Source organism: Onychomys torridus, chromosome 8 (genome assembly GCF_903995425.1).
Source record: "Onychomys torridus chromosome 8, mOncTor1.1, whole genome shotgun sequence".
Lineage (NCBI taxonomy): Eukaryota > Metazoa > Chordata > Mammalia > Rodentia > Cricetidae > Onychomys > Onychomys torridus.
Genome location: NC_050450.1, coordinates 66,824,439 through 66,836,415, shown reverse-complemented (window position 1 = coordinate 66,836,415; position 11,977 = coordinate 66,824,439). Strand labels below are relative to the sequence as shown.

The 11,977-nt window shown below is 48.3% G+C and overlaps 1 protein-coding gene across 1 annotated transcript; it reads left to right on the top strand.

Annotated features, from left to right (window-relative positions):
* The first annotated feature begins 25 nt into the window (after window positions 1-25).
* Tnfaip1 (TNF alpha induced protein 1) lies at window positions 26-11,977 on the top strand. The gene is made up of 7 exons (XM_036196954.1): window positions 26-192; window positions 5,763-6,081; window positions 7,076-7,245; window positions 7,635-7,724; window positions 7,799-7,851; window positions 8,563-8,758; window positions 10,765-11,977. Exons 2-7 carry the CDS (start codon window positions 5,877-5,879, stop codon window positions 10,999-11,001), a joined length of 951 nt encoding a protein of 316 aa, XP_036052847.1. The 5' UTR covers window positions 26-192; window positions 5,763-5,876; the 3' UTR covers window positions 11,002-11,977.

The following is an 11,977-nucleotide window of genomic DNA, read 5'->3' as shown; positions in this document are numbered from 1 at the left end:
CCACCACCCGCTCGCGCGCTATGCATGCCGGGTCTTGTAGTAATGTTTCTCGAGCCGTAGGGCTGGGCTGTAGCTCCGGAGTCGGCGGGCGCAGGATGTGAGCTCACAGCTGAGATTGCGGGCAGCCACAGGCCAGAGGCAGCACGGAGTCCGCTCGCCACTCGGCTGAGAGGAGAGGCACCCCCGCAGACGGTGAGAGACGCTTTGAGTGCAGAGGGAAAGGACAGGCTCTGCCGGGTCCTGGGCAAAAGGCACGGGACGGCGCGCGGGGGCAGAGTTCGGGTCCTCTCTTGGGGATGGGTGGCACCACGGATCTCAGTTTCTCAGCAGAGGAGGGGTGTGGCGGGAGAGAGATGGGATATCTCTTCATTTCCACAGAGGACCCTTTGGGTGAAGCCTAAGAGTGGCTCCCACGATTTCTGACCTTTCTAGCCAAAATCAGCCTTCCCACCCTCTCGCTGTCCTTCGTGCCCTTGCTTTAGGACCCCGTCTTTACACCACCGCGATCTTTTGCCCTTTGTTCTGTTTTGCTTCCCATGAGGTTCCCTTAGAGACACGTGTAGGTCCCTAGCCCCAGGATTACTCTGAGATCCGTAGGCGAAGTCCAGAGGGGAGAGCACTAAGGCTATTGGAAACTTCATCCTCTAAGAAATTTCTCTCTAGGGCGTCACCTGCCCCTGGACTCTTGGAACTCTTTGGTCTGGTGGAATCTGATCTGACGTCACCCAGGACTCAAAGTGGTTGCTTTGTAGGAAAAGAATAGATTAGCTCCGGATTTGATTTCCTCCGTTGGCAAGCCTCGTCATTAAGTTTCTTTGATTTGGTAGAACGTGTATATGTGCTTCCTTTGATTCTGGGGAAATAGGGATTGGACACAAAATGTGTGAGGAACTTGCTAAAACTTGTTAAGGGTTGACTTTTCCCCTTTGAGGTAGGGCAATTGCTCACCATTCTAGCATTCTAGTGTTACTTACTGTCAGTCTCCTGGGGCTCATTTCTGCGTATTCCATCAATGAAGCAAATACACCACCAAAAGGATGTGTTACTTCACACAGCACCACCCTAGCCATTCCCTGACAACACCCCACCCCACCCCCGACCATTCCAGGGACATACCCAGATCTTTTCAGGAACAGTTTTAGTCTAACAAGCTGATATATATTGAATATTTAAAAGTGTGCTATTCTTGTTTGAGGAACAACAGTCTGGGTTTCACCTGTAAGGCATGAGGCTAACAGTAATCCACTGAGTGTTCTGGGATTTAAAGAGGTCGATCCCACTTTGGGGGGTTTCTATTTCTGTCTCCGGCCTTGCTTCTGTGACCCATGCCTTCATCATCTCTTGCCTAGACAACTGCTTCCTCTGATCTTTCCACTTCCTCTCATGCACCTTTGCAGTCCTACACAGCATCTGTGGAGACTATAAAATCAGATCATATCACTCCCCTGCTTAAAGCCTTCCAGTCAGTTCCCAAAGTATATTTTAATTCGCATAAAACCCAGTTCTTTATGACTAGTGCTTGCTTTCTCTGGCTCTCCATCAGACCACCTTCCCCTTCTTCCTGGCTACCAGCTACCATGTCTCTACTCTTCCTAAAACTTGTTCCTTTTTAGCAATTCGTGTGTGTGGTGGTTTTGCCTGCATGTTGTGCCTGGTGCCCGCAAAGACCAGAAGAGGGCATCGGATCCCCTAGAACTGGAGTTATAGACCATTGTGAGCCACAATATGAGTGCTATGACCTGAACATAGGTCATGTAGGAGGCAGCCAGTGCTCCTAACTGCTGATTCATTTCTCCAGCCCCATAAAACTTGTTACATTTTTAAAAAAATCTAAGTGTACATGTGTGTGCCTGAGTGTATATATGTACACCATGTGCGTGCAGCCGGCAGCAAAGGCCCGAAGAAGGTGTCAGATCCCCTGGAACAGGAGTTCAAGTATTGTGAGCCTATTGATGTGGGTGCTGGGAACTGTACCTGGGTCTTCTGCAAGGGGAGTACATTTTCTTACCACTGAGCCATCTCTTCAGCCTCTAAACCTTGCTTCAAACAGGAGCTTTGCACTTGCTATGTAGACTACACTTTCAGACCTTAGCTGAAATGCCATCTTCCCTTGGTCTCAAGCCTCAGCCTGATAATTCTCAGGTCATTCTGGTATTTTCAGTTACCTCAATCGCCTGTGTAACTGTCTGCTTCTTTGTTTCCTGTTTATAGTCTGTCTTCTAGTTTGTGTTTGTGTTTTTGTTTGAGACAAGGTTTCTCTGCATAGCCTTGGCTGCCCTGGAGCTCACTACATACACCAGGCTAGCCTGGAGCTTCTAAGTACTGGGATTAAGGGCATGTGCCATTATGTCCAGCCAGCCTGTCTTCTTCTAGTAGAGAGTAAGTTCCATGAGGGCAGGTTCTTTTGTATTTGTTCTTTTCTATTTCCAGTGTCTGACATACGGTAGGAGCGTAATAAATGACAGCTTTATTAAGTGAGATAAAATATATACCCAATGCCTAGAATATTCCCTGCCATATACTACACATGCAGTGCGTTTAGCTATGATACTTTTTCTTTTATTTGTTTTTAAATTTTTAGATATTTATTTTTTTATTGTATGTGTACAGGTATTTTGCCTTCATATTATCTGTATACCATGTGTGCAGTGCCCATAGAGGCCATAATACAGCATCAGATCACCTGGAACTGGTGTTACAAATGGTTGTGACCTGCTATGTCAGCCTGGGAATTGAACCCAGGTTCCCTGGAAAAGCAGCTGGTGCTTATAACAGCTGAACCATCTCTTAAGTATGTGACTTTTTATTATTGCTATACTCTATTGTTTTTTAAAGACAGAGATCCTGCTGTTTGGCCCAGGTTGGCTTCTGTCTCATGCTGTAATCCAGGCAAGGCTTGGACTTGACATCTTGAGTGCTTGCTAGTGTTATATGTGTATACCACTGTACCTCATAGTACCTAATCATAGTTAGAGGTTTTTTTTTGTTGTTGTTGTTGTTTTAAAGATTTATTTATTTATTATGTATAGTGTTCTGCCTGCACACCAGAAGAGGGCACCAGATCTCATTACAGATGGCTATGAGCCACCATGTGGTCGCTGGGAATTGAACTCAGAACCTCTGGAAGAGCAGTGCTCTTAACCTCTGAGCCATCTCTCCAGCCCAATAGTTAGAGTTTTTGTTTGTTTTTGAGGCAGAGTCTCTTGTATCCCAGGCTGGTCCCAAACTCTCTAGGCAGCTGAGAAACTCCTGGTCTTTCTGCCTCCACAGGCCTATATTTGGACTTATGGGTAAGGGCTGTCATATTTAGTTTATGCTAGTGGAAATCAAACCTAGAGCCCATACATGCTAGACAAGCATTCTGCATTAAACTACACTTAGTCTTTCTTTTTTCCCTTGAGACTGGGTCTCTGTAGTCCAGACTGCTTCAGCCTTCCAAGTACTGAATTGTAGGTGTGAACCACCACCCTTGGCCACAACATTACAGCCAGGGGTGGTGGCCCACACATTTAATCTCAGCACTATGGAGGCAGAGGCAGGTGGAGCTCTGTGAATTTGAGGTCAGCCTAGTTTACATATTGAGTTCCAGAGCAATCAGGGACACATAATAGAGAGACCCTGTTTTAAAAAAACATTTTCACCATCATTGTAATACAATTATCCTTCCATGTCTGTGTGGCATTGACTCTAGGTTCTTTGCAAATACCCAAATCTGAGGATGCTCAAGTCCATTACATTAAGTGTTGTCATATTTACATATAATCCATGCACATCATCCTGAATTTCTTCTGTCATCTCTGTTATTTAAAATACCTAATACTATGTAAATGTATGAAGTATGATACACATAGTTGTATCTATATGTATATAAATAGTTGTTACACTGTAATGTTTAGGGAATGGTAGCCACAGTAACTCTGTACCCATTCAGTAAAGACATAATTTGTTTGTTTGTTCATTTGTTTTTGATACAAGGTCACTCTGTGTAGTTCTGGCTGTCCTAGAACTCACTCTGTAGACCTAACTGGCCTAGAACTCACAGAGGGCCTCCTGCCTCTGCTTCCCCAGTGCTGGGATTAAAGGCATGTATCACCATACTCTAGGACTCAATTTTTTTTTTTTTTTTAATTCAGAGTTTACAGGTTTAGAACTTAGAATATGGGCTGGAGAGATGGCTCAGCAGTTAAAGCACAGGCTGCTTTTCTAGAGGTCCTAAATTCAATTCCCAGCAACCACATGGTAGCTCGCAACCATCTATTGTGGGATCCGATGCCCTCTTCTGGCACAAAGTTGTACATGCAGATAGAACACTCACATTTTAAAAAGAAGAATTGAGAACATAAATAACAACAACAAAACCAGAATGCAAGCCAAGAGGATGAACCAACTTTTCCTGTAATCGTTTCTTTGGTTTCTGAACTGTTAGTTTAACTTTCTACATTACTTAATCATTTTTAGTATTATCATCATGTCTTTTCTCCCCATTCTTGGTGGGAAGGAAGGAAGAGAGATAGGGCTCTCAGGAAAAAGCAGCAAAATAACCATCCTGTGTTCCGCCTTGAAAAGATGGTGATAATTACAGGAACTTGGGGCAAGGCTGACGCCAAGAAAGGGGAAGGTCAGGAAACTCCATGGGAGCTCAGGTAACCCCTGCCAGCTCCTTGGCTGGCTGCCTCCAAAGCTGGCCCTCTCCATCCTCTCTTGGAACCATACTGATGTTCTTCCTAGGTCCAGGCTTTCTTTGGCTGGTGCTAACCTGAGTCCTGGAGCGGGCTACTCCTGAGACAGGAAATGCATCCTGTCCTTCTGACTCCTGGGAAACTCCTAGGCTGGCTAGATTCCCAGTTGGTTAGTCTAGAAGTCTAGTAGTCTGGGAATCTTGGGGAAACATTTTCTGAAGTCAGTATGGTGGATCCCAGGGTGATCTATTTATCTGGCTCTTAGTTCTAAGGGTTTTCCTTGCAACTCAAAGCAGAGCTGAGCCTGGAGGGAGTTTATGCTCCCAGACCTGGCTCCTGGTACTGTGAGAACAGCATGGGGGTCATTCTTGCTGTCACCCAGGATCCTAATTTGCTTTCTATTGCTGTGATAAAACATGTGACCAAAAGCAGACCAGGGAGGAAAGTTTATTTGGCTCACACGTCCCAGGTCACAGTTCTTCATTGAGGGAAGTTGGGGAAGGAAGAGGTGACAGGAACCTGAGGATAGGAACTGAAGCAGAGCCCATAGAGGAATGCTACTTGCTGGCTTGCCCAGCCTGCTTCCTCCTCCTCCTCCTCCTTTTTTTTTTTTTTTTTTTTTTTTTTTTTTTTTGGTTTTTCGAGACAGGGTTTCTTAGCTTTTGAACCTGTCCTGGAACTCACTCTGTAGCCCAGGCTGGCCTCTAACTCACAGAGCTCTGCCTGCCTCTGCCTCCCGATTGCTGGGATTAAAGGCATGCACCGCTGCCACCGCCACCACCACCACCCACTCCCCCACCCCACCCCCAGCCAAGCCTGCTTTGTTACACCATCCAGGATCACTTGGCTTCCAGGCCAATGTGATAGAGGCATTTTTCTCAATTAAGGTTTTCTTCCTTGATGACTTTAGCTTGTGTCAAGTTGACAGAAAACTGATCAGCACACCCAGGAACTCAGCCTCTACTTGGGAGTGCATGGGCTTATATAGGAAGTAAACTGTGTCAGAATTCCAACTGCTGTCCCCTCCTCCCTTAGGAGCTCTACTCTGCTGACTTCCGTGTTCTCTCCACCTCTTGCTTCCAGCACCAAGAGTATGAGGCCCTGGCCTCTGTGGGCCACTCATTCGTGACTACTTCCACCACGGCAGAGCCTTCCAAGCCCACCTCCTGCCGTGTGGTGATCTACCTGCAGCGGGAGATGTCAGGGGACACCTGTCTGTGCCCAGCCTCAGGGGCCAAGCCCAAGATCAGTGGCTTCAAGGGAGGCGGGCTGGGCAACAAGTACGTGCAGCTCAATGTGGGCGGCTCCCTGTACTACACTACAGTGCGGGCCCTCACTCGGCATGACACTATGCTCAAGGCCATGTTCAGTGGGCGCATGGAGGTGCTGACGGACAAAGAAGGTGAGCCATTATATTGGGGCATGCTGGACAGGGGAGGGGAGGAAGGGGGCACCTGAGGTGACTTCAGGGCAGGGCTTAAGCTCAATAGATCTGGAATCTGTGTCTTTTCCTCTTCATTTCTTACAAGTCTTAACAGAGCTTCAAAATTCCTTGAAATTGTCCACAGAATGCTATATGTTTATATATCATAAAGAGAAAAAAGTCCATACTTGAAAAATATTCAGGCTGGGTGTGGTGGCACACATCTGTAATGCTAGCACTTGGAGGTGGGGATCAGGAATTTGAAGCCAGCCTTAGGCTACATGAAACTTTGTCTCAAGAAAAAAAATTTTTTTTTCCAAATAAAATCCAGGAATGCTGGCACATGCTTATAATCCCAATACTCAGGAGGTTGACACAGTTCAATCTCAAATTTGAGGCTAACCCAAATAACTTAGCAAGACCTTGTTTCAAAAGCTGACATACAGGTCAGGCATGGTGCTACATGCCTTTAATCCCAGCACTTGGGAAGCAGAGGCAAGCAATCTCTGTGAGTTCGAAGCCAGCCTGGTCTACAGCATGAGTTCCAGGACAGCTAAGGCTACACACACACACACACACACACACACACACACAAAGCTGACATATATATCCAAATAAGTAAGATTGCCATAAACACAGTAGAGCCTGGGCAGTGGGCAAAAGGTAAGCAGACTGGTGATTTCTGTATTAGCAGGGTGACCTGAATACTCCCAAGCTTAGACATCCAGTCCTCCACAGAGCTCTGAAGACCTGTATCTTCTCAGGGACACAGAAGTTCCTGGACTCAGGATAGGGAAGAGCAGCACAGCCCTGAGGCCTCAGTCTCTGTGCACCCCTGACCTGGGCTCTACACTCTCATGTAGCGCCTTTCCTTGCGTGCTGCTACCGGCCTGCCTCTCTCAGGTGGCCTCTGCCTACATCGGACATGGCTGGAGGCTAACAGTTATCCTGTGAGATCCCTCTAAATCTCTAGGCTGGATCCTCATAGACAGATGTGGAAAGCACTTTGGCACCATCTTGAATTACCTCCGAGATGACACCATCACCCTCCCTCAAAACCGGCAAGAGATCCAGGAATTGATGGCTGAAGCAAAATATTACCTCATTCAAGGTCTAGTGAACATGTGCCAGACTGCACTGCAGGTACAGGAAGAGCTGGGTGGCTTAATGAGATTGGGAATTGTCCCTCTGGGGACATTAGGTTTGGCTCCTGGAAAGCTGTGTTGGGAATGAGGTTGATGAGTCCAAATCCAGCTAGAACAGTGAGGTGCTGCCCAGGCCCAGCAAACTGCTGCTAGGTATTCATGCATGACAGCACAAGCAGGCTGTGCCTCTAGTTCATTTGCTTAGATATCTGAGCTTTAGGTTTTCTGCAGTGGGGATCTGCTTACTGGCTGGCGGTAACTATTACCAAGAACGCCATGATCCGTCTAGCTCCTTACCAGGCAGGGGTGACTGTGGCAGAAGGCCTGGGGAGGGACCTGGCTAGCATTAGATCCTAAAGGCAGCTGTCTGCTCTGTGTGTCACCCAGGACAAGAAGGACTCCTACCAGCCTGTGTGCAACATCCCCATCATCACATCCCTGAGAGAGGAGGACAGGCTCATCGAATCTTCCACAAAGGTACTGGGCACTCTGAGGGCCTCGGCCTGGGGACACCAGGCTCTGGCTAGGCCTCACTCTTTCTCCCCTCACAGCCTGTGGTGAAGCTGCTGTACAACAGAAGCAATAACAAGTACTCCTACACCAGGTACAGCGGGCGTCTCGATACGGCAGGCCGGGGAGGGCGGCAGAAGGCACGTAAGGGCTGAGCGGCCAGAGCCGGGTCTGGGCAGTAGGCCCAAGGGGATTCCCCACACACATAACATGGAGCTGGGGTTTGAAACCACCTCTGCTGAGGGCAGTGAACAGGAATAGAAGGGAACTGGGGACAGAGGCATTTGGGATTTGTTACATAGCCTGGTTGGGATGTAGATGATAAAATGTGAAACATGCTTGTAATGTGTCATATCAGAAGCATGTCAGAGATTTCCATCCCCATTGTCTTAGTGGGTGAAGGGGGGTGCCAGGAAGTCATAAACCAAGTCCTCCTGAAGCCTGTGCTCCTCACTGTGTCCTCCTAATAGGCCATGGTTGGGTTAGACAGACCCAGGCCTGGCTGTAGGCTCTCCTGGTCCCCTCTGGACACTGCATCACCCACCCCACAGCAAAAGAACACTGTCTACTATGGAGCAGTGAGGGACCCCTTACTTCTTCCCCTCAGTGCTCTTTGCTGTAAATGAGAGCCAGTTCCACCCCTCTCCCTCACAGGCCTCAGTCCTACAAGTTCCTTTGTGCCTCTGTCTTGTCTTCATTTTAGCATGGTATGGTGGGCTGGGGGCATGGAGAACCCAGAATGTCCCAGCAGCCCTCCACTGTGCTGGAACCTCATTCCAGGCCTGCTGGCCCTTGTGGTTTTCAGCAACTCTGATGATCACCTGCTGAAAAACATTGAACTGTTTGACAAGCTGTCCTTGCGATTCAATGGCCGCGTGCTCTTCATCAAGGACGTCATTGGTGATGAAATCTGCTGCTGGTCTTTCTATGGCCAGGGTCGTAAGCTGGCAGAGGTGTGCTGCACCTCCATTGTGTATGCCACCGAGAAGAAGCAGACTAAGGTATGGGCTTTCCTCTGTGGGGACAGATTACACAGACTCCAGAGTGGAGAACTAGTCTTGCCCCAGTGCACCCTTCCCACAGCAACCAAAGGGCCACATGGACTTTCCCAAACATGGTATGATGGTGCCAGGTAGGACAGAATCAGAACAAAGTGGGTGGGGATGGTCAGAAACTGTTATCACTGCTGAGAAAGCAGCCCACTGACCAGCAAGAACTTTCTGGGTCATGGAAGGACCAGGTCTCTGAGGTGTCACAACTCAGATGCAGTTCTAGCCCTGCTACTTCTCAGTTGCCTGACCTGGGGGAGCCATTTCAGCCACACTGGTCTGTTCTCCCGCTTGCAGACATGGGAATGAGAGTCTGAGTGTAGCCAATACATGGTAAAGTTACGACTCAGAAAAGCAGTATAGTGTGGCTTCCCACTCCAACACTGCTCTTACAGCCAAGCAAGCAGGGTGTTCCTGGTCAGCTAGCTTCCTGAGCCTATGGAATGACATCACAGTGCAGGTGAACACAAGTCACCTTTCATTTTTACTTTCCCTTTTGAAACAGGGTCAGTGAAGCTCAGGCTGGAGCTTGCTACATAACCTAGTAGGTTGGCCACAAACACATTGCATTTCTCCTGCCTCTGCCCACTAGTACCAGGGTTACAGGTGTACTCCACTATAATCAGCTATATGAATTACTTGGTAGGGGACAATTTACATACTCAGCTCCGCCCTTTCTGCAGAGGCCAGCAGGTGTCTCCCTAGAGTCTATACTTGGAGACAGGATTTTACTGGGTGGAGTACCACGCAGATTATCTGGGAAGTTAAGGGGAATTAAGGCCTCAAGCATCCAGACCCAAGAACCTTAGCCCCCAGACTGCCACACTGCCTCAGGCTGAGTGCTCTGCTGAGGGCTGTCGAAAGGGCAGCTTATGTGAGGTGGCGGCAATCTTTGGCAGTGGGCGTGTGGGGTGCAACAGCAGAGTCAGGATTCAGGGCCTGAGGACCAGCAGGTGGTAGTGCCTGTCTTCTTCTGTGACTCCCCACTCCCTCACACCCCAGCTGTAACACGGGCCCAGCTGGAGCCATTCTCTCCACTTGAGGTGAAGGTACAGGAGCTCAGTGTGGCAGATTTGCTACAATTTTGGGGTCCTGATCTTTCTTCCACATTAATCCTAGGGATGGGCTTTCAGGATCAGAAAAGCAGTGAACTGCTTATCAAAGCGACTTCTTTATTACTGCATTTGTCTGTGTGGGTGGGTGACAGACAGGACAGCCTGGAGACTTCTCTCCATTTAGGTTCCACCATTTGGGTCCTGGGATCAAACTCAGGTCGTCAGGGTTGGTGGCAAGCACCTTTAATTTACCACCTGCGCCATCATCTCTGCTTCCCCACTGCTTTATTGAGACAGGACTTCACCAGGTAGGCTGGCTTTAAACTCTCCATCCTCCTGCCTCAGCGTCCCAGGTAGCAGAGATTACAGATGGGTACCACCCAGCCTGGCTAAGCAGCTGCTTTTTATTATGTGTTTGAGCTAAAGAATGTATGTCTTTTTTCTGATGCTGACAAATCTCAAGAGGTGTTAGCTCAGCTTGGCAGGCAAACCTGGGATCCCAGTACCCAGAAGGCTGAGGTTGGAGGATTCTGAGTCTGGAGGCAGCCTGGGCCATAAGGAGACCCTGTCTTAAAAAAAAAAAAAAAAAAAAAGTAGCAATTGACATCACTTTACACAAACAGAAACTGCAGCCCAGAAAACTCAGGCCTAAGACCTAACACCTCGCCCATGGAGTTATTTGTGCCTGCACACACCTACGATACTAAGCTTCAGTTGTGGAGTGGGGTGGGGATGCAGGGGGTGTGTTAATCTATATTCTCATGTCCTCTGATGCTTCCCTTGTTAGCTAGGCAGCTACCTGACTTCTAAGTTACCAGGCTTCATGGAAGAGACAAGGTCAAGAGCACTGACTTGTTTCCTCGTGAAATGAAATTTCACTCCATTTTGTTCCCTTCTCCCCAGGTGGAATTCCCAGAGGCCCGAATCTATGAGGAGACACTCAATGTCCTACTCTATGAGACCCCTCGGGTCCCAGACAATTCCTTGCTGGAAGCCACAAGTCGGAGCCGCAGCCAGGCTTCCCCCAGTGAAGATGAGGATACCTTTGAACTGCGGGACCGTGTCCGCCGCATTCATGTCAAGCGCTATAGCACTTATGATGACCGGCAACTTGGCCACCAGTCTGCTCATCGAGACTAATGAGTCTGCTATCCTGTGGAACACACCCCATTGGCCACCCTATGCTGCTCCTGCTAGCTGGGAGCCTGCTTTAGCAAGTAGCCGTACCAGGCCCTGCTTGGGAGATCAGGGAGCCCAACAGAGGAAAGGCCACGTTGTCTTACCTGGTTCTCCTCCCCTATCAGATGCCACCCCACTTCCTGCCCAACAGGGAGCTACTTCTGCTCTAGGGTGAGTGCACTGACTTCCACCTCCTGCCAAGAACATTCCCCCGGCCCTTGGCTGAGTGCCCCTTTCCTCTTCTGAAGAGCTCCTTCAGTTCCTCAGCTGAGGCCCATCGGAGCAACTTTGTTCTACTGGAAAGGAGGCTTCTGGTGCTGCAAGGACCCAATTTTGAATAGAAAGGGCAGCCTTTTTTTTTCTTAGATGTTTAAGCATAGGTATGACCTGATTTTTTTTTTGTTGTTTGTTCTTAAATCTAGATGTTAACATGGTGGCCTTGCCTATAATCCCAGCTATGGAGAGGCTGAGGTAGGATATAAGGTTATAGGCTAGCCTGGATAATTTAGCAAGACCCTGTCTCAATATAAAGTTTAAAAAAGAGGGCTAGTGGCATAGTGGTAGAATACTTACCTAGTATGAGTGAGGTCCTGGGTTCAATCCCCAGTACTGCCACACACACAAAGTATCTAGGAAATGACTAGTTTCAAGTCTGATGAGGGACAACCTAGGACTAAGCATTTGTTACCCCTGCAGGATGCCAGCCCCCCACCCCCCACTCTACCCTTTTCAATGCTCTAGGACTCATCTTTAAAGCACTTTGTATATCTGTCATTCAGGAGCCTATTCTGCCTTGACTCAAAGCTTTTTCTGACACTAACCCCCTCTTGCAGAATCTGAGGGAACGGATAAAGAAGCAGTTAATAGCCAGGTGTGCTGGCATATGCTATAATGCCAGCACTCAAAGGCTGAGGCAGGAGGATCGTAAGTTTGAGGC

What these genes read in the sequence shown, in the direction of transcription:
- Tnfaip1 (XM_036196954.1), top strand. Translation starts at nt 5,877, where the DNA reads ATGTCAGGGGACACCTGTCTGTGCCCAGCCTCAGGGGCCAAGCCCAAG. An exon ending in GGTGCTGACGGACAAAGAAG is followed by an intron (nt 6,082 to 7,075) that starts GTGAGCCATTAT and finishes CTAAATCTCTAG; the next exon opens with GCTGGATCCTCATAGACAGA. An exon ending in CCGAGAAGAAGCAGACTAAG is followed by an intron (nt 8,759 to 10,764) that starts GTATGGGCTTTC and finishes CCTTCTCCCCAG; the next exon opens with GTGGAATTCCCAGAGGCCCG.